The 22,164-nt window shown below is 41.8% G+C and overlaps 1 protein-coding gene across 3 annotated transcripts in view; it reads left to right on the forward strand.

Annotated features, from left to right (window-relative positions):
* The window catches only part of ncor1 (nuclear receptor corepressor 1), a 51,271-nt gene that overhangs the window by 21,770 nt on the left and 7,337 nt on the right, over positions 1-22,164 (forward strand). For 2 of the 3 annotated variants that reach the window (XM_035178809.2, XM_035178810.2), the window contains exons 15-33: positions 2,936-3,066; positions 3,610-3,905; positions 7,385-7,450; positions 9,996-10,132; positions 10,242-10,335; positions 11,471-11,909; positions 12,006-12,129; positions 12,981-13,158; positions 13,827-13,994; positions 16,294-16,460; positions 17,349-17,463; positions 18,595-18,680; positions 19,424-19,592; positions 19,679-19,804; positions 19,894-19,977; positions 20,074-20,324; positions 20,825-21,134; positions 21,447-21,674; positions 21,892-22,092. In XM_035178809.2, coding sequence (XP_035034700.1) covers positions 2,936-3,066; positions 3,610-3,905; positions 7,385-7,450; positions 9,996-10,132; positions 10,242-10,335; positions 11,471-11,909; positions 12,006-12,129; positions 12,981-13,158; positions 13,827-13,994; positions 16,294-16,460; positions 17,349-17,463; positions 18,595-18,680; positions 19,424-19,592; positions 19,679-19,804; positions 19,894-19,977; positions 20,074-20,324; positions 20,825-21,134; positions 21,447-21,674; positions 21,892-22,092 — 3,370 coding nt within the window. The remainder of the gene's footprint in view (positions 1-2,935; positions 3,067-3,609; positions 3,906-7,384; positions 7,451-9,995; positions 10,133-10,241; positions 10,336-11,470; positions 11,910-12,005; positions 12,130-12,980; positions 13,159-13,826; positions 13,995-16,293; positions 16,461-17,348; positions 17,464-18,594; positions 18,681-19,423; positions 19,593-19,678; positions 19,805-19,893; positions 19,978-20,073; positions 20,325-20,824; positions 21,135-21,446; positions 21,675-21,891; positions 22,093-22,164) is intronic. The other variant, XM_035178811.2, reaches the window with a different exon arrangement.

Genomic DNA, 22,164 nt, shown 5'->3' on the forward strand with positions numbered 1-22,164 from the left:
TCTCTAACGCAGCACATTCATCAGAAGACACTGAGAATCGTGCAGAGCGTGTGTTTGTGGTAAAATGCCAGCATGGACTAAAAACACAATATAAGCTTTTAGAAAGCAAAATGTGAGTAATTTGCTAGTTGTAATTACAAGAGTTAACAGATTAAATAATTCAATATATGACAACGCTCAATTCTGATGATGTTTTGGGGGAGTGTACTTTCTTAAGAAGCCACAAAGGACAGGGAGTGGTCTTCTGTACACCCATTTAATCAAGTAATTGACCCGATTGTCCTGTGTACAAGCACCTTGTTGTCAACACTTTAAATACCGATGAATGCCTGTTGCTGAAACTCATCAGCCGTGATATTGTGATGGTTATATTCGTCAGGCTTTTTATGCTTTGATGTTGAGCCACCTTTTCCCACTCAAGAACTGATTTGACTTTGAAGGTTTAGCACCCTGGTGGAATCCACACTTGTTAAAATGTAAAAAAATAGGAGCAGACAGAAGTGTTCTCATATAATTGTTATTTGTCATCTTTTTTGTTTTGTTTACCTAATTCCCTACACTTTAGCCTAATGTGTTTATATTGGTACATTTGAACAGTGTATATATACTATCACATATTGTTCAGCTTGAGAAAATATGTGCAACTCTTTGCTCATGTCTGTTCTTTGTTATTGGGGTTCCATAAAGGCTGACCAATTCTTATTCTTTTTACACTTTCCTCATTTAACTAGAATGTTTCAGCCTTATTGTGTCCCTGAATGATGGCAATTACTGTAATGATTTGCAAGGATGGAGGTGATGCTTTACAATAATTAGCATCAAATATATATTTTAAAATTTCCTATTACTGCATTGAAACAGCTTGAAGCAAAAAGTGAGAGATTCCTCTGCTGGCCAAAATTCTGTGGTAGGAAAGGGAAGATTGACTTGTGGCTTCATTATTTCCTAAATCAAACAGGACTTGTGATTGTGAATCAGCAAAAGAGCAGAGAAATTAAAACTCAAAGTATTCAAGCCAGGTCAGGAAAGAGTTTCATTTAAAATGCTGGAAACCCACAGAACCGCAGAACCACAGGGCCTCATTGACTTTTGGAGGACATCTGTGTGGAGAGGCTCTTTACGCAATGTGGGAGAAGAGGCAGGAATGCCACGGCTCTCTGACCACCTCCAAAGCAAACACAAGCGCTCCCATACCTAACCAGAACAGCATCTCAATGGAGGACATGAATGGGGAGAAAAAATCTGCCTCAAACACAAAATTCCCTGCTGCAAAAAACGCCTCTGAATTGTTTAGTGCCAAAACATTCATGAGTCAAGAATTTAAATTCACGTGGTCATGTCTGTACGGCATACATTAACTTACAATCTGAGCTCTGACTCTGCAGGACTAGAATTAGGTCAACACATTTGATGGCACCATCATATTCAGAAAAAGTAAGCGCAAACGTATCATGTAAGCAACAGTCTTGACAAATAAGCAGATAACAGCAGTGACATCAACAACTAATCAAATTTACAGTTTTGTTTACAATTGATTTTAAGGGGCACGAAGGGGAGGCTGTGATCAGACTTGTATAACGTATACAGGGTAAATCTAATAGAGCATCACATGGAGTTTTCTTTTTAATATTGCAGATTTGTTTTTGCTTGTCATGTAGCTCCACTCCTGGAAGGCAAAATCCTGCTGGTTATTGGCTGTTCCTGGTTAGAGCTGGTCGGCGCTGTTTCTGCAAGTCAGTAGACACAGGCATTAAAATGGCTACTGTCTGATCAGCTAAAGCTGACTCTAATAAGCTGTTATCATTTTATCAGTGTGACTATTTCTAGAAAGGTGTCAGGCTTTTCTGCGTCTGGCTTAATTGTGTGCTTTGGCAGCCAGTCTCCTCATGTGTAGAGCCATGTTGTTGAAAAATTGTCCAGCCACAACCCTGCTTTCTTCTCTTATTTTTTACGTTGTTGCCCTGTCTTCCTTCTCTTTGCCTCAGTCTACTTCTTTTTGCCTTTGCCATTGAGTGAAGCACATTCCTTGACCCCATCTGGTACCAGCATGGGATGTTTGGCTTGGCATAGCCAGACTTGTTCCAGCACAGCGCTTTCATGGAGCATGCAGGAGGAAGCATTCTGTGGTGTACCACGCCAGCGGTGATGATAAAGAATGTTGCTCTGCCCTCAATCAATCTGTTGGACCTGTGTTTTGAAATCAAGTTTTTCAATGGAGTTTTCACTCTTCACTTTTCTTTAGTAAAAAGAACTCAACCTCGAACTCTTTTTTATTTTTAAAATGCTAAGATCTTCTCATTTTCTGCTTAAGACTTTCTATATTTGTATCCGTTGCAGTATGGGAGAAAATTCATAGTATTTGATCCCTCATCTCTCTTACTGGGATTTACTGAGACAAATAAGGCATGAGAATCGGCCACTGTACAAATTTCATGATATTAAAATTAAAGCAGAATGATCAGAATCTGCAATGTGGTGTGTTTGTGTTTTGTATGATTTTCCAGATATGGTGTAGCCTTACCTCTGTTTGCACAGGGTGTGCAACTAGAAGCCTCATATTGTTATTGTCAGTACTTTTTGAGAAAAATCATCAGATGATAGCATCCATTTTTGCCATTCGCCTGACTTGCATTCTGTTGCTATCAAACTGAATATTTAAGCAGGTCAGGCCCATATTCTGTTGTATAATTTTACATGGTCCTCTGGGCTCACAGGGCAAATGCAGGCACTGCTATACCATCAGAAGATGGCTGTTAGCAAGAAGGGTTAAATGTCAGGAGTGTGTGTGGCGGTTATAAATTAAAACATTGATATCAGTGTGGACTGAGTAGCTAGCACTGCCTTGTATTGTTTTTTTTCCAATGCACATTGACCTTTTTCTTAATGTTTCAAGGAGGAAAAAACCTAATATTTTCCCTTTGTGTTTTTTCTGCAGCAAATAACGCGTCCCTCACAAGAAGAGAAGGCCGACGAAAAAACCGAAGAGGAAAAATCTGAGAAATCCGAGAAAAAAGAGGACGAGGAAAAGAAGGACGAGGAAGAGAAAGATGAAAAGGAGGATTCTAGGTGAGTTAGGAATAGTTGTTTGACTCTGTGTTATTCCGGTCCCATCAGGCCCTGCAGGTAAAGTTACAAAGTGTCAGACCTTGGTCCATACACTAGGATTAATGTAGGAAATGTTAGATAGTTATTTGACTTACAGTTGTGTATATGAAGGGTGAAGAATTTACAAAGCTGGCTTCACAGTTAATGTAGCTGGTCTTTTTTTTTTTTTTTATCATAAAACAAATCATTATTTTTGTGTTGCCCATTATAATAAGACTTTACATGCCCAGGCTCTTGGTGGAGTGATGCATGTTTTTGGTCTAGACATGACTTTGAAGTGGCAGAGCAGTATCTGTTGTGGTGCTCTGCTACTAGTTGGCAACTTGGAAACTTGTTAACAAGTCTGTTCAGTTTGAGTGCAGACAAACTCTTTTTTTCTGTTGTGTTAAGTCATGGGGGGAAAAAAACAGATTACAAAAAAGGCATGTCGCTGAGTCAGAAGGGAATCGATATTTGCTGTACCAACGCTCTCTAACGCTGTGCTCTCCCTCTCCAAAACCACAGGGACATTGGCAAGGACAAAGACAAGTGTGACGGTGGGGAGGACGAGGACGGAAAGGAGCAAAACACGCCGCGTGGCAGGAAGACTGCCAACAGCCAGGGCCGTCGTAAGGGAAGGCAGACAGTCACCACACGTTCCATGGCCAATGAGGCTGCAACTGTGGCGGCTGAGGAAGCACCTCCCTCTTCCTCTGAGCCTGCCTTACCAGATCCTCCACAGCTCCCGAAAGCTGATCCAGCACAGAGGGCCATGAAGGAGGGTGCTAAAACTCCAGTGTCTGCCATGGATGCTAATAAAGGTGAATTATCTCGGGCATGCTCTCTGGAAGTTGTTGAAGATATGTTACTTCACAGGAGCACATATGCTGACACAGAAAGGGAGTTCACAATTTTAACGATACATGCAAAATATATGCGTGTACATGCATATGCATAATATATATTATAGTATCATGTAAATAACCAAGTGCCTCTTTGAACCCAGGCGGTCTCCGGGGACCAGTTAACGATTGAGCAAGGCACTGTAGCAGGAGGCATAAATCCATAAAAGCTTTAACAATTTTCAATGTTGACATGCCACATATCATTAGCATGTTTAGATTCTCCACAATTCAACCATTCAATTTGTTTTACACATACCATGAGAAAAAATGCGTAATTCATTCACATTTAGTTGCATTGTAAACCAACAAGACGGCAACACAATGGTGACTTTCTACCTTCGAAATGGTTGTGAAGTTTGATGTCAATTATTTCTATTCCTCTAGTTCATTAGGGGTCACTGATTAAGAGAATCAAAAGTGTTTTTCAACGAAATATTCCAAGTTATGAATATTGTCATGTGAAGTCTATTGCTGACTGAAGGGCAACTTTGTTCATTAAATACAAACAACACTTCTTTCAACATGAAAACTATTTTTGTTATGTTGTGGCTGCAGGGTGTTGAGTTTTCTTGTTTTTGTTATTTTGCTGTCTACAAAATAAGAGTGTTTTCACCTTAGGTGTGGTCGTGTGAACTGAACACAGCAAACACACCTATACATTTACATTAGAAAATGACAATATTCAGATATCCGTAATTTGTGTGTTATTGGCTGTTGGCGTGGTTACGGGGGGTAGGCAAAAAGAGCAGAAACAGAGGAGAGAACAAAGAGCAGGATTTATAGTTTTTTAAATGTATCATATTTTATAGTATAATAATGTGGATACCATTGACACCATCAACTAAAAAGTGTAAACAATGTTATGCCTTGAACTTCTCTTCTGCGTGTGTGTGTCTCCATGTCCCCTTCGTGCTTCACACAAACTGACAATCACATTTCTTTAGTTATTAATCGATGATGTTGGATCATGAACCCGGATCGTTCAGGTCACTTTAACCCTGATGTCCCGGCTGTGCCCGTCACGTTACGTCTCGTGTTGTTTGTGAACTTGAAAATGTTGGACTTCTTTTCAATGTGTTTAAATACGTGTCCTGATCAGGGTTGGTGTTTATTATTAATGTGTAATGTGAGCGCAGGTCAGTGGGGGAGTGAGGAGGGAAAACATGCAGCAGGGTGATACAACACGGAACGTAGCAGAGACCCAACATTTCAAGAATGCACGTACTGGGAAAAGTATTAACCGAATTAACCGACATGAGCAAACGTACAGATATTATTACCAATTTTGGTAACAATTATCATGTGGGAAAATGTGATATTGTGACTAAATAGAACCATTAAATACTTATCATATATTTTTCAAGAAAAGAATAATGTGCTTTATGATTCAACAGCATGAGACTATCCAAAGCTAGATACACAGTTTTTATCTCAATGTTGAATATAGTTGAGGTGGCTGTCTTTTTCACTTGTAAGTCACATCTCAGTGAGGTCACGCAAACACAGTTTTTATACCGTTTTATACATGCAAAGATTTCTCACAAGTTATCACAAAGCACACGGTAACCTACACAATTAACTAGAATGGTTACTGAGAAGTGAGCCCGGTCCAGTCTGACATCCCTTTTAGCCTCATGAATGTCACAGTGGGCGAAAAGATATTATTTTCTCTCTGATGAATAATTTAGGTGTTGTCACTGATGTAACATACAAAGTTCAGACTGTTTTCTTCTTATGTTATGCTTTGGAAGAATGGAAAAACACTTGCAAGATATAATAATAAATGTATATCTTATTTTAAGAGACATGTCGGGCTTTAGTTCTGCAGTTTCTTCTTTTTGAAATGAGAAGTTAACCGATCCGTTTTATCCTGAGAGCGGACAGTTGGTTCAGTAGGTTCATACTCCGAGTGCGAGGTGTCAGACAGACTCTGTCTTGCACTGCGCTCCACTCAGGAAGGGCTTTGTAGTCTGTCCATCACCATGGCAATCCACGGCTCTGGTTTAGCTGTTGTCATGGTACTTAGTCATGCACTTGTACTCTTCCACCCTTTGAAGTCTGTCTCTCTGACGGTGTTAGCTCAGGTTTTCAGGTATCCGAGTCCCCGTGTGCTAAGCCCGCGTGTCGTTAATTTGAATCATTAATTGACTGTTTTAGAACTGTGCTGTGCTTCTTTGCCACCTGCTACTGCTGCCGTCTGTCGAGCTTTACCTCACTCAGCACTCTTAAAGTTATGCAAAGTCTGCTCTATAATGTGATTGATTGTGTCCTTCCATCCTATCAACCCTCTGACCTTTCTGGCTCTGTACTGGGCATATCACGCTTTACGTAGGACTGTGTCAACTGTTTGCTTGCTCTGTTGTAATCCCTCCAGCTATGGTACTTCCTAGAAATAAGTGGGCTAGACACTAAAGGGTAGCTATCTGTCAGCCCTTCCCCGTTGAAATGGTGCCAGGCAAGTTTAGGAAGCTGCTGATTCATTTTGTGTTTTTGTGTGACTGTTGTTAGGTCAAATGTTATGCTATAGACAGACTCTCAGCCTGTTTTCTTAGCCTAGAGATTAATGCCCACCCCAATGGGGCCTAGGCTGTCACAGGGAGAACATGTTAGTTTTGCTATTGGAGACGGAAGCGTAGTCCAGTCGAGTGTAACAGACTGTGAGGACCTTTTGGTATGAGGCATCTTAACAGCGAGAATTGATCTCCTCATCTTCGAGGTGGGTGGGTGTGGGTGGTGGGTGTGGGTGGTGGGCAAGCCTCGTGTTAATGTCAAGGGTACATCTGCTGCTATATTAGTCCAAATGTTTACTCAGTCTCAGTGCGTGCCATGGACGAGAGTGGGCTAGAGTTCACTCGGCCCCCTCCACGCTAACTTTGCACTTTTGTGAATTTTGTGTTTGTGGGGGTGGGGGCATGTGGATCTGCGTAGTTTAACCAGGGCAAGAAGGAGGAGTGTGTATGAGATGCACGGTGTCACAGTAGAAGGGGCGGGAGGGAGGGCTGGCTCTTCTATCTGACTATTTGTCTCCATCCAAGGCCTTTTCCCAGAGAGGGAGGCATGGCTCTTAACTCCTCCACTGTCTGGTGCTACATCAGCTGACCAAGGCCCTCCCCTCATGGATTAGAGAGGAGGAGCCTATGTACTGGGCTGAGGGGAAGGGGGAGAGAGGGAGAGAGAGAGAAAGAGAGAGAGCATGAGCGTAAGTGGGGGAGCAGGTCTCGGCCCCTGAATGTAAACAGATTATTAGATTAGTGGCCATGAGAAGAAGACGGCTGAACAGAGGACTGCCACTCTCTCTCTCCGTCTGTCTCCCTCCCGCCTTCTCTGTTGCTCTCTATCTGTCCTTCTCCCTGTCAGTGCTTATGGGACTCTCTTTTCTCTTCTTTGTGATTTAGCTGGTGCCGCTGAAACCGGAGAAACTTCTCGCTGGACCGAGGAGGAGATGGAGGTCGCTAAAAAAGGTAGTGTTTCAATTAATCTCTCTCTGGCTTTATCTCTCTGTCCTTGTGTTTTTGTGTTGCTCCTCTGCTTTTTATGATCTTTGCTTGTCCCCCACCTCCTGTCTTTCTCTTTTCCTCCTCTGATAATCTGATGTTGCCTCGCCCCTGCCTGTTTCTTACATGCACGCAGGAATGAACGTGCACATGCATTCGCATTAATATAAACTTGTGCTGCTGCTGCTTTACTGGAAGCTGTCAGAGACCCATGAAGGTTTTTCTCTGTCTTTTAGCTCCACCGCTCTGCTGGATTCTCAGAATTGATCTTTTAAGGCCATCCATTAAGCATCAGTGTTTTTTTGTGGCTTCTCCCGAGATCGCTATCTATTATTCACATTCAAACACTTTGTCAGATCCTCTAGAAAAATGTTAAAGTCACTTTGGTCTCGTAAATTCTTTAAAATGTTGCATGCTGCTCTCAGAGTGCACTGCTGCAGTCAGGTCATAAGCCATTTGTGTGTGCCCCCTCTCCCTCTTTTTCACTGGCTCTGTGAAGGGTTCCCTTAGTGCCAAGAACCACACACTGGGGATTTAATGTGGATTAATTAAGACTGTTTGCTGGGTTTTGGAGATTTGCTTCCCCCTTTACAGAAATATATTGCAGCTATGATCTCTTCAGGCATCCAGACCTGTATTCGAACTATGTCTGGATTAGTCTACCTAAAAGAAACCTGCTCGACCTCCTCTAGTCATATGACTACACACGTTCAGAAATCAGTTTTATGCTATGCTGCTATGTATGGCTGGTCCTGCCTGATTATTGAATACAGTTCCCCCTTTGTCATAGTTGCAACCTGTTGATCTGAATGAGCATAACTCACAAGCTCTTCTCTGTTAGAAAATATGTAACGTTATAAGCTTCATAAAGACGATATTTTATATGACACAAGAGGAGAAGTTTTCCTTGTAACATTTACAATAATTATAATATACTTGACATGCAAGTATCTACCAAGGCAAGAATTTAAAATTCAGATTTTGATCTTAAGTCAAAAATCTTAAGTCAAAGATGTTTGCACAAAAAGAGTGGGTAGGTTGTTGCCATGGTAACGCCATCATACTGTTATTTCTCTAAAGTTTTATGCAGATCCAGAAATGAAAAAATGGGCAGAATTCCTAAAAGAGGACAGTTAAATGTGTGAACATTTCACTTGTGAACAATTTTGTCACAATTTATCAAACCGTTTAGCAACCAAACATAAATTCTTAAGAGTTTTTCACCACGGCCTGTTGAAAAAAAAAAAAAAAAAATTTTTTTCGTTTTGAGTAATTTTTCATGACTTGACTTGACCAAGTAAACTAATAATAGACAGATTAGCTTGAACATTTAAACTAGTTGCCTGTTCTAATTCTGTGGCTGATTGGATGTTTTTAGACTCCAGGTTTTGACGCTATGTTATAAAATTCACAGTACTGATACAAGTTTTTTTTATCTGCATGTTTTAACAACTCTGAAAGGGCCCTAGTCACTCTTAACAGTCCCAATACCCCCATTCTCTCAGTGAAGTGAAAAGTAATGGGGCTTTGTGCTGAGCTCTGTGGTGATTCGTCATTTGTCGACCACTATCCCTTGTCTCAGTAAGGCTGGGAGGAAGGGGAGGTCACAGGGGTTACAGGATTTAGAGAAGAGTTGCCCTTATGTCAAAGGTAAATGGCTGTCTGCCATTTAACTGCAGCTAGTTTAGTTAGACCATCAAAGCTGATTGTGTGTTAAGCTCAGTGTTAATCAGGATGGGGAAGACTAAAAAGAAGCCATGGCAACATGGACCCCAGGAGTATAGTGTAATTTTGCGGCAATACCAAAGTTTACCCTCAACAAGAATAACTGCAGCAGCATTTTATTCTAAAGAAAGACTATGAAGAATTTATCGAGATCCTCTGCGTGGATCATAATTATCACCCTGACACAACATGAAGCAACAATTGGAAATGAGGGTCTTACGTTGACCCTGTTCAGACCTGTTATTAACATCCGTTCTGAGAGATCTGATCACAAGTGGTCAGCCATAAGTCCATGTGTTTACACCTTATATTGAAATACGTCCCGAATGTGATAGGATCTCATTTCCCTGCTCTATATGCAAATAATCACAAAAAGACCAAATAATGCTGTTATTACCCAGTCGGAAGAGTCTTTCATATGTGTCACTATCACACAGCGAAAAGAATGTGGCCACTTGGGTCCTAGACCATCTTATGTGGTTTGAGTGATTGGATCTCATGACGCATTGAGGTTGTATTTGGGAGCACTCAGACCTGTACTACCCACTTTTAATCGGATCACTCAGGACGTATGTTAATACCAGGCCTGAACGGGGTTGTTACATCAGGTTTTGATTTCTTGGTTATACCACTAAGCTGTGCCTTTACGATACCTACACTTTAATACAGCGTAACTTTAATATAGCCTTAGTTTATATACATTTCAGCTTTACCAGATTTTGTTTCGGCAAGTGTTAAAAGGGCGCAAATCTTTAATATTGCATTGTCTCTCTTTGCCCTCAAACAGGGCTAGTTGAGCATGGGCGAAACTGGACAGCCATTGCCAAAATGGTGGGCACCAAAAGTGAGGCGCAGTGCAAGAACTTCTACTTCAATTACAAGAGACGCCACAACCTGGACAATCTGCTCCAGCAGCATAAACAAGTAAGCTGTTGATTATCTTACGCTCTCTACCCTTGATCTGTCATTGTCATTGCGTGTATCAGTGACTGTAATGTATGAACGCAAGATACTACTTTTCTGTGTTTCCCAGGATACAAGGCGGGCTCGTGCTGATAGGTCTCAAGGTGAAGGTCTAGCCACAGCATCACCTGATGATGATGAGGACAACGCAGATGACAGTGAAGGTCAGAGAGATGGATAATATGAAAGCATGTGCTCATCGTTAGGCGCACACACGCATACTCCGTTTATCTGAGGTACAAGTGTTAAAGCAACGTTGCTGGAAGGACAAAATGGACTGTTTATCCAGTTTTTTGTCCTATCCAACTTTGTGCCTGATATTACCAAGTATTAAGTAAATAGATTAAAGAGAGAAAGATTGTAGTGATCAGTACAGTGCAAAGCAGTAAATCCTGATCTGAAATGCCTCGTAGTTGTCATGAAAGAATTTCAGTTGATAGCAATGTGCTTGCTGTCTGTTAACTGTAGTTTTAATGAGAGAGGGGGGGGATCAAATAAGGAAAAAAGGCAAGGGGGAGAGGAAGAGATAAAAGATATGAACCAATTCTGACTACATAGGCGCCTGTTGCATAAGAGTTCTTGGCTTTGAAGACTCAACAAATCCTGCTCTTTGAACACAGTGCTGGTTCTTTTGTTTGATCCAGTAAGCCTGTCTGTCTACTCGCCTCACTCCTTGCCAGAAGTCCTCATGTTTTCTGGTATTACATGGTGCAGGGATGAAAAAGACAGCTATTTGTAGAAATATGGATAAACACTGAATATTATTAGTTTGTAAAAAACCCCCAGTTCACAAGAAAGCAGTGGAAACAACAGGAGGTCAAAGGTTTTGTCATGTTTATTTGACTTTCTTCTTTTCTCACAAAAAAAACAAACTGCACTGTACGGCCTTGGTGATCTGCAGATCCCACATTATATATTTAAACATGAAGCCACAAGAGGCTTCAGTACAGCTCTATTAAATTGTACTCCCAAACATTCTGATGGTTGTCATTTAGATGTTTAGTAGCTTCATCCTCCTCTCAACAGTGGAGGAAACTGTTCCACTAGTCAGGAGATATAGTGTGTGCTGGTCTGATATATGAATGTTGCTGAATTAATTAATGGAAAAAATATTTTAATACCATTTTCAAAGGATAGTTTTAATTGTTGAGGTTTTTCGTTCATTTTCGTTTCCACAATATTTTTCTGTCTTGTCCTTTATTCTTACATGAAAATTCAATTTGCTCTAACGCCCTGTCAGTTGCAAGTGGTTTCATTCATCTTCGACATGTACTAATTCATCTTGTCATGCTTCCTTAGGTGGTGACAACAGCTCCGATACAGAGAGCGCCCCCTCCCCCTCTCAGACTGACTCATCAAAGTCTGGTGACTCCAAGAACGCTGCGGGAGATGCTCAGTGCTCTGACCAGGACAAAGGTCAGGGCAGCAATGGAAAGGCCCCAGAGACCTCATACGGGGGACTCTGTGTCAAGGAAGAGAAAAGTCCGGAGAGTGAGACTGGATCTCAGGAAGAAAAGACCAGGGTGGCTCCATATCCTGGCTCAGTACATCCCAAAACTGAACCACAGGATGTGGACATGAAGACCGGAGAGGTTCAGGTGAAGATGGAGCCTGAGATGAAGGAGAATAGAGAAAAGGGTGATCATGGCGAGATGCATAGGGATCTCCATTCAGATAATGACTCCAGTGCCACCTGCAGTGCTGACGAGGATGTGGAAGCAGAGCCTGAAAGACAGAGGTGTGTTTTTACCTGACATGTTCTCAACTTGTGTGAACAAAATTGCAGTTAACAAGAACATGGCACACTGATATGCTTTGCCTTTTGTCTCGGCAGAATATTCTCCATGGATAAGCCTTCACTGCTCAACCCTCCAGGCACGGTGCTGGTGTCCTCACCCAAGCAAGTCCAGCTCAACATCCAGCAGCTGCATCAGAGGGCAGCTTCCATCCCAGCCATGGTTAGTCACAGTTTCATGTTGATCCATTTAGACTGGGACAGAGGCAGGCAGCAGGTTATAAACATACATACACATCAATCATTATCAGCAATGTGGCCAGATCACAAACTCTTGGTCAGTTCGATTGTGTGCTGTTAAGTCGATGTTAACTGTTTGGTAATCTCTAGAAACAGATATGCAGAATCTGTAGGTGAGGGACAAGATTTTGGGTCCGGAAGCCTTTTTTTGTTTCTGTTTCTAGTTTGACCAATCACGTTTGAGCAGGCTTTGGTTGCCTGCAGGTAAACAGTCCATGTTGAGAGCAAGACGGGTGGATCACATTGACCGAAATGCATCTGCAAGGCTTTTTATTAATGTGCATTCATATGCAGATAGCTCTTAAACGAAATTGGCCAAAATGTCATTGGGACCTAAAACACCAACAAAAAGTATCGCTGTTTGTGTTTTGTGTGGTGAGACATTTGACTATTGTGATAAAAGAAACAAGTCGGACTGTAAATAGTGTAGACAAAAGGAAGACAGAGTCTTTGCTCTGATATCTGCTACCCCAGAAGCCACAAAATGATGGCTATTGTCCTCTGAGGTGAATTCATCATCAGATGCTAGCTAATGGGCTCCTAGATGGACTGTTTTCTAATCTGTAAATTTAGAATTTGTATTAAGGTCTTTATATGAATGTATAGTCTCACTTTTATTTATGGTAATGAAATGTATCTCATATCTTTTTAAGTTCCAAGATATGCAGAGAACAAATTTTATTTTTGATTATTTTTTTGTGCTCTCTGTGCAGTGCTTCAGTATCATACCTTAATTTCACCTAATCTGGACCTTTTCCATCATTACCCTTCTAGTTGCCTGGTCCTTTTGGACCTGGTGGCGTGCCCATCAGTGGTTTTGCCATGTTGCAACACCAGATCAAAGCGGTGCACGAGTCTGCCCACCAGGAGGAGAAGCAGAGGCAGGATCAGGCAGATCTGGATCGCAGACCACCCTTCAACATACGTAGCCCCACGGTGCTCGACAGAGATGGTAAGTGAAAAAAAAAAAATATCCTCATTCTGTCCTCATCACTCCTCCTCCCTATTCATTGCTCCATCAGCCTCGTTCCCTGTTGCTGTGAGCAGTGGACTATTTATAGCTAATGCATTTTTAGGCCCAGATCCTTTTTGTGCAGTTTCAAAAAAGGAAGCGTTTGAAGGTGATCTGTACTGTTGTAGTGTGGTTCCGCCTGAGCCAAGACAAAAAAAGTTAGCTGACCCTGTTTTACACAGAGGTGTGCAGTGGTGCGCCTACTGAATTGCCTTTGGAAGAAAAGGACTGTGGTGCTTTTTGAAGTTGATTGACTTGACAAGTCAGCATCGGACACTTGCTGGGTCTGTGCATTCAGTCTGAGTTTAGCCACTTGGCCTCTAAAGGGAGAGCGGTGAAGTCACTAGGCAGACTGTATTATCTTTTTTTTTTTTTTGCAAAGCTTTTAGCACCTTTTAGCCGCAGTGCTGTGAAGAGCAGAGCAGCTGTCAGTAAGCTGCTGGGCTTTGGCACCAAGATATTTATTACATAGGTTTCAGCGGGTGTGTCCAGGTGGCGGTGTTAGTTGAGAGGTCCGTCCATTCTAGGTCAACTCAATGCTCACTGGCATTGAGTTCTTGTTTTAATAGTGGCTGTCTTCCCTTTGTCCCTATGCCTGTGTACTGCAGGTAAGCTCTTATCCTACTTGCCTTATGACATGAAGCTGGCTCTGGACCAGGAGGCCCACTCTGGTCTGCCAGGCTCTCCCTACAGACTCTCTCCCAGGGAGCTGAGCAGGGCCTCACCCCAGCCTGACCCCAACGCCCCCAGTGCCTCCCGCTACAGTGTGCCGCCAGGTAAAAGCACACATCTTCACCTCCCCCCTCCCCCCTCTCTCCCTTCTTGCCTCCTCCCTTCCTGTGCTGATATAACGTAGCTTCGTCCGACGCACATTGAGCCTTTTGTGTTTGACAATGGAGGCACTTTGTTGACTGTCGGCAGCAGGATATTTATTTATATAGTTTGGACTGACAAAGAGTTTACTGAGGTTCAGTTTGACATGTTTTGATTTTACTATCATATGTAGGGTGTCTCTCTCCAGGGATATTGAATCAGAAAGGTTAAATTAAACCGAGTCATAAATCGTTTCTAGTAGTATTTGTCTGGGAATGTGTCATTTTCTGTGTTTTTATAAGCAATGTTTTGTTTAATAGGTGCTTGGGTGGACCAATGTTAAATAACAGTCAATTTCTTTGTCTGTATTGGGTCTTTTTCTTTGGTTCATTGATGCATCATATTATAGATTTATGCTTCTTAGGCTCCGCAGAATCTAGATTCCTTTGTGTGGTTAATGCCCTGTGTGCTTGTGCATGTGCACCAGTACAGATCAAACAAGCAGGAGCCAGCTCTTTCTGGTTCTAACACTTGAGTAGGCTGGCCACTTTATAACTGCAGCAAGTACGTCAGTGTATGAATCTGATATTTTTTGTTCTGTCCACCAGTGCACAAAGAAAACACAGGCACATATTTGTAACCTTAATCTTGCCCTTTGTGCTACATTCTTGTTTCAAGCTGATGTGGTTTGTGAATCAGTGCCAATCAATAATTGCCATGGTCATTCATTTAATTTTGTGTTTCTATTGCTTAGAATAACATAACATTACCTATTTGAAAATGTACTTCACTTTTCAATCCACTGCTACTTACATTTCAATGACTAAGACCAGATAACTCACATTTTGTAAAATTAGTTAAATCAGTCACCTTCTGTAATTTCTAAATTCACAACACCTACCTTATTTAATCACCTACACAATGTGCAACAGTTAATAACAAACACAGTATTACATGCATGTATATGAAACAGTGACCGTGACACAGTGTTGTTATTGTAATAAACAGAGAACAAAGATTACTAACCGTAACAATATACATTATCTGTAGCTCTAATGTTATATCTCATCCATCTTATAATGGAGCACATACCTGTGCCTGTTTTTATACTAACATGATTTTTAGTTGCTGAATGAAGAACACCCACACTATAACACCCTGAACAGAAATGAGATGACCTCTGTAAGTGGTTGTTATGAAGAATTACCAATCTTTGAATAAGAAAATCTAATTTAACTAATAAAATGACCAGCAACTTTCCCTACAGTTCATCCAATATCACTTTGTCTACTTTTAATGTTGTTCACTACCTGTTTAGTAGAGCTTGAAATATACAATTGAATTACACCATGAACCCTCTTTTATTGCTGTTGTGACACTGATTGAAAGTTTCATAAGTTGGATAATTTTCAGTAATTTGGAGGAATTTTATGAGTCTAGAATAAAGTAACTTATGGTGGGAGCAGAAGTAGGATTGCTGTTGATCTTGCTGGCAATTTGTGCTTTATCAGTATTTTACAGAATTGCATTGATTAACTATATTTACAGAATTATAATTCAAGGACAAAAGGGTGCTGTGCAACAGGAAGAGGCAGTTGGACTGTTACTGAATTTCGACTGCAACGGTTTCTCTTTTTCAATGCAAACACATTTCTTGTGTCCTGACAAATTAGGTTGTTGTCCTTTATGGTGAACGAAGCATGAATGTTTGACACAGTCTCCCTGCAACAGGGATTTATAAATTTGTTATGGAGTGGCTTGTTTTCTCATCTGTCCCTGGATGAGCCAGCAGGACGATGACGTCCATGCCCGCTGGAGGAACTCTCATACATTAGCATTTTTGATTTTATAGAGTGCAAAGCATGAGGTGCACTCCCTGCAGGGAGGTTACTGCCACTCTGTGTCTGTATGTGTTTGTGTGTGTTATGATCCATTTCGTCTGCTTTCCCAGGAGATGGTTAAATAGACAGTAGGTTTGGGACAAGGTCACCTCAGGCTGAGGAACAAGCTATTAACTGATGTCTTCAATACTCACTTCACCACTCACTGGAGTCTGTCAGAATGAAGCTGAATATTTTATCATGCAGTCTTTGATTGAAAATTAAATTTAATGGAACGCGTATGTTGGCTGGATCGGAATAGCATCGGGGGAATCAGAAGTGATTTTGCAATTTCTTTGCACATATGTTATTTCACTCCCAAAAGTTGGCTTGTGAAACTTTTGAAAAAAAATGTTTTTGTCCTTTTTTATATTCCCACCAGTCCTTCACCCTGCTCCCAACCAGCTGGTCCAGAGTATGCCAGATGGAGTTCGTGTGACATTCAGCAGACCCAGTCGACCTCCCAACATTCCCTCTCCTCCTCCACTCATTCCAACCTCCAAGCCCACGGACAAGCCGTCCTTCATCCAAGGAGGCTCCATCTCCCAGGTAAAACACCAGGGAGACCATGACATTGATTGAGTGGTGGCCCCAGATTAACAAATGTCAACAATTACAATTCTTAAATTATCAATTTCATGTGAGCTTTAGCTTTAAATTAACTGACCTGGGTCAGATGTGCAGTAAGTCATTAAATACCATCTTATTAAAAGCATTGTCCTTATTCTCTTCCAAAAATGGACCAATTGGGTTGTAGTTAAATGACAAACTAAAAGAGTGCCGTGTAACTTGACCTTAATAGCAACATATACTTTGTTTGCACAAATGCAACTCTTAAAATTGAGAATTAGAAGCTTTGATCCAGGAGGAGACGCCACTGTCATTTAGAACGGATGCTTTCTGTGTCATATGTTTCTGAGAGCTTAAAAATGAGAATAAATTAAAAAGGCACAGAAAAAAACAATGTATTATATTAGAAACTCATGGCAAACTTTAGGTAAGCAGTCATCAATTTGTCATTTACTTTGAATTAGTTAAGGAGAATTATTCAGTGCAAATAAATGTATATTTGAAGGGAATGAAGGAAGTGTGAAAATGTGCACCAAGTCTTATTTTTCCACTGCACAGCTTCTCGACTGTCATAACTTGATCTCAGCTCACTTGGTAGCTCAGTTCAACAGAAACTAGTGCATGCTTACATTGTTACTACATGGTAATGCTTAACACAGATCCATAACCTGGTAAATGGACTTTTGTAAAAGGTGTAGTAGTGATGAAAATTAAGTGTTTATGACTTGTTTGTTTTCACATACCACAGTTTATAAATGATTATCTGTAACACATAAATGTGCATCAACGTCAATTGGAACCACTGTCTTGTTTTCATGAACACAGTGACCTGACCTTAAAAACTGTTCTTTGACCCTGCTTTTCCAGGGAACTCCTGGCACATACCTCCCACCCCATGCTGTATATGGCCCAGAGGGGACTAAGAGCGCTGTGGGCTCCATCTCTCTTGGTCTGCCTCGGCAGCAGGATCCCAGCAAACCTGGTATGACTCCAGAAGGTCACATTGCTACACTGTTTTGTCATCAAACAGTTCAAACAGACCGGACCCCATTCAGATAAAACCAAACAAGAGGCTTCTTGTGAACCAGAGGACTTGAATGCAACTATTTTAGTGAAAACTCTGCAGTGATGCAAGATTATTATACTTAACGGGCTATGAGACTTTCTCTTGCTACATCATAGCATTTTATTATTTGATACATTTTTTATCAAGTCAAATAGATGCACTACTGATGGTGCACTTTAAATCTTCTGCAAGCTTTTTGCCAGTTTGTGTGATGACTGAAAAGTAAAGATGTGAAAAATCATCCATCCTATAAGGGAGTCAAATTAGAATATCACTCTAATCTGAGATCACATGTCTAGCCACTGTCTCTGAAGTGGTGTGTTCACTGACCTTTGCAGAAAAAAAAGCTTATATTCCAGATCTTTCATGCTCATACTTATTATGCATCTTGCTACTTTACATTTATCCCCAATCACAACAAAAAGGTGTCTTAAATATATGTTGAGGAAAATATAGAATAAAGGGTACTGTCAAATATTTACATACTCGCTATTAATATCTCCTTATAGGATTCCTATCGTCAACACTAGCAGTCAATCAAATTACCACTGCTGCTGAAAACATAACTGCATAACTGTTACGCCACCAATTTAATAATCCATATTACATAATTTTACCGTGTTCAATGTTAAGGACAAATAAAGACGTACTGTTTTGTCACAAAGTAGGAGGTTGAAGGTTGTTGAAGGCTTTGGATTCTGGCGCGACAAAAGCAAAACTTTGGTTTCAGTGCTGTTTTGCTGGTACATTATAGACACATAGACCGATAATGAACAGAGAACTCCTACAAATGAGTCTGTGTAGGTGTGTTTGATCCCACGCATCCTATCCTTGAGTAAGAAACTGAGCCCAAAGCTCCTGCTGGTGGGGAGGCCAACACCTTGCATGGCAGCTCTAGTGTGTGTGCGTGTCAATAGGTTAATGAGCTTTGTCCACTGAGTTAGAAAAGCTTCACACAAGTACAGTGCATGTACCGGTTTAAAAAAATCTAGTTTTTGGTTTAACTCCACTAATCACTCATCATTTTACCCTGTATTTCTTCTCTAGGAGGTGCATGTTCATCCATACAGGATGGCAGAGGCAACCAAGCAAAGATGGGCGAGGGTCTGACTTACAGAGGATCAATTACTCAGGTAATGACTGGATGAAATGGGTTCTTTTAGATGTTGTACTTGACTATTACATTCTCCTCTTTTGAACGATTTACCTAATGATTAAAGTGAGGAGGAGGACGCTGCTTTGGTTGATGCATAGGTCCCTGCAGGGTTTTTTTTCCTCATGTCCTACCAATTCAAAGGTTAAACTATGTTGACCCATTGACAAGTTAAGAGTTGGCTGTCATGGATGAGCCACAAGACCTACAATACACACAAAGCTTTGTATTCCCCTTCTACTGTAACAACCAGTGCTGCGTCAGCCATTGTGGTTGAAAAAAATGCTTTTTTCTTTTTCACTGGCTCAGTTGTGCCTGAGTCAGGAACTCTCATTGGCTCTCCCTCTACTTGATCCTTTTCCTCTCTTTCCACATTTAGTTTTTAATGTAAACGGCCATAGACTGCTTCATGTTTGGAACCAATTAACAGCTTAATGGATTGTTTCATACCGTCATCATCAGTGCACGTGTGATGAAGGTGCAGGCAGAGAGACTAACTGAGCCAGTGAAGAAGAAAGAGTACTACTTTCAACCAACTGCTGAGACAGTAAACATGCTGGAGAGGCATCAAAACAGCCTATTCATCATCGTGCTCGAATGTGACCATGTGAAATTTTAATTTGCACATGCTCAAAAAAATGGTCGCGCATTCAAACCATTTTTGTCACAGTCTGGAGCAGTGGAGTCTGTGTTGTGTTACATCTTTGCTCTTTTCTTAAATAGGGCACACCGGCCCTGCCCCAGTCCAGCATTGCTGCTGACCTCCTGAAGTGCACAATCACAAAGCTGGCCACAGAGGACCTGAACATCCCAGACAAGGCCAGAGGAGAACAGTTGGCTAAAGGTCACGTCATCTACGAAGGCAAGAGTGGTCACATCCTCTCATTTGATGGTAAGTGCTTTGATTATTGATATACAAATTAACAAGTGTATTTTTTCATTAAGAATACAAACATGATCATGAAATGTGTCCAAAAGCTATCAAGAACCCCAGGGAAAACACCCGCAGCCCCAGAACAGGCCATGAGATGAAGCGCTCTTACGACATGATGGAGGGATCCATGGGCAGGAGCCACACCGGCAGGGAAGGAGCTCAATTCGAGGGTACTGCTTGTGTGTCATTGAGTTTACAACACGTATTCTGTTTTTTTCCTTCTGTATCAGGAGTGTGATGGGGCTTATTTGTTTCTCAGGTTTAATTAGCAGAGCCTTGCCCAGAGAAGGAGTCCATGGAGATTCTAAGGAAAGACCAATGATGACTGGATCCATCATGCAAGGTAGCTAATAGTACAGCTTGTCACATTTCCACAAGTTGCTCACTGTTACTAGCAGAACAAGGAGAAAAATCTGAAATACTTTGAAATCATTCCCAGGAACACCTAGAACTGCTGCAGAGACGTATGAAGATGCCATGAAATATGGCAAACAGATCAAGCGAGAGAGCCCACCGATCCGGTCCTTCGAAGGGGGTATTGGTAAAGGCAAGCCCTATGAGGGGGTGAACACTATCAAAGAAATGGGACGTTCTATTCACGAAATCCCCCGGCAAGAACTGTCTGGCCAGGACCTCTGCAAGACCCTTGACATGTCAGACAGGAGGGTTATGGAGGGATCCATATCTCAGGTAAGACAGTTGGAGATTTGAAGAGCTGGTGTCCACATATTATTCGAATACTACTGGTCTTAGTTTACTTTTTGCTATTAACCCATTAAATGGTAAATGGTCTGTATTTATATAGCGCTTTTCAGGTCTTGAAGACCACTCAAAGTGATTAACAGTACAGTTTTACATTCACCCATTCACACACACATTCATACAGTGCATCTACTGTATGTGCAGCAGGGGCATTTGGGGTTCAGTATCTTTCCCAAGGACACTTCGGCGATCCTTCTAGTTAGAGGATGATTTCAGTATATCACAATGTATTTCACGTGTCTTTAATATAATGACCTCGTGATAATGAGACTCTAGGGACAAGCACAAAACCGTTGCACCTGGTCTTAAATTTATATACACAGATATGTGTTGCATCTGGTCAAACTTGCATCATCTTATATACATAATAGATGAAACAATGAGGATGATGAATTTGTCACTGACCTGTTGTGGCCTCCATTTACCAGATTCACCCTCACAACCAGACGACTATCAAGCACAACGTCAAGTCCCTCATCACCAGTCCCTCCAAGCTTCCCCACAGCATGCCTCAACTTGAGGCCATGGAACGGGCCAAATACGAGGAGAGCAAGGCAATACGCCACACCTCTGCGGTCAACTCCACCACCTCAGTCCTTCGCTCCACACACCAAGAGGCGAGCAAATCGCAGCTCAGCCCGGGCATGTACGAGGATGCCAATGCTCGCAGGACCCCTGTCAACTACAGCACGAATCCCGTATCCAGAGGTTCACCTATGCTGGGACGTGCTGCTGAAGGTATATTCCATATTCATTCTACTTACACTGTGGACTGCAGGTTCTTAGCCATTCATTAATTGTCTTAATAGGCAATATAGGCAATTATAATGTTAGACAAAATTGAATTCGTTATCTTGCTAAGTCGGGTCTTCTTGTTTGCCAGAATAAGCATATTAGGAGTACTATGTAATATGCACTCACTGCCGAGGTCATTGGGTGGACATTAATTCCTGAATTTGGATTTCTGCCACACATGTATTGTTTTGAGATGGTGTTCTGTTACTGTTTAACTAACTGGATGAGTCATGTGGGTTCCTCTTTCCTACAAAGGTGGTATGAGCTCTGTGAAATCTGCTGCACATGAAAGAAAGGGTGCCATGACCCCAACACAGAGGGACAATGTCCCGGCAAAGTCCCCTGTGTCGAGTGGGGACCCTGTAGCCTCTCACAGCCCCTTCGACCCCCACCACCGGCCTGTTGTTCCTGGGGAAGTTTACCGACCGCACCTGCCTCCGCATCTTGACCCCACCCTGGCCTTCCACAGAGTGCTGGATCCTGGTACTGTGTTTAAACCCTTTCCACTCTTTCCACCACAACTATAAACTGAATGATAATAGCCTTGATTGTGCATAAAGTGATGATAGCAACTCAGGCCCTCAAATTCATAGGCATTACATGTCCAGGATCTTTTTCAGCTGTCGACATCAGCAGGAGCGATCAGTATCTGTGAGCCTTCTGTTCATATGTTTTGTTTTTCTCCCGTCCTTTGCCACAGCGTTCATGTTCGCCAGGCAGCAGTCACCAACAAACTACCACAACACCTACCAGCTGTACACCATGGAGAACACGCGGCAGACCATCCTCAACGATTATATCACTTCCCAGCAGATGCAAGTCATTCCTCGGCCTGACATGACCCGGGGATTGTCACCAAGGGAACAACCTGTCGCTATCCCTTACCCAGCTGGAGCACGAGGTATGGCCCTCCACCAGCTGAACCTCTCTCATCTGCCACATCTGGCAGGGGAGAGGCTGTGGGCAAGGGGAG

This window comes from Hippoglossus stenolepis, chromosome 15 (genome assembly GCF_022539355.2).
Source record: "Hippoglossus stenolepis isolate QCI-W04-F060 chromosome 15, HSTE1.2, whole genome shotgun sequence".
Lineage (NCBI taxonomy): Eukaryota > Metazoa > Chordata > Actinopteri > Pleuronectiformes > Pleuronectidae > Hippoglossus > Hippoglossus stenolepis.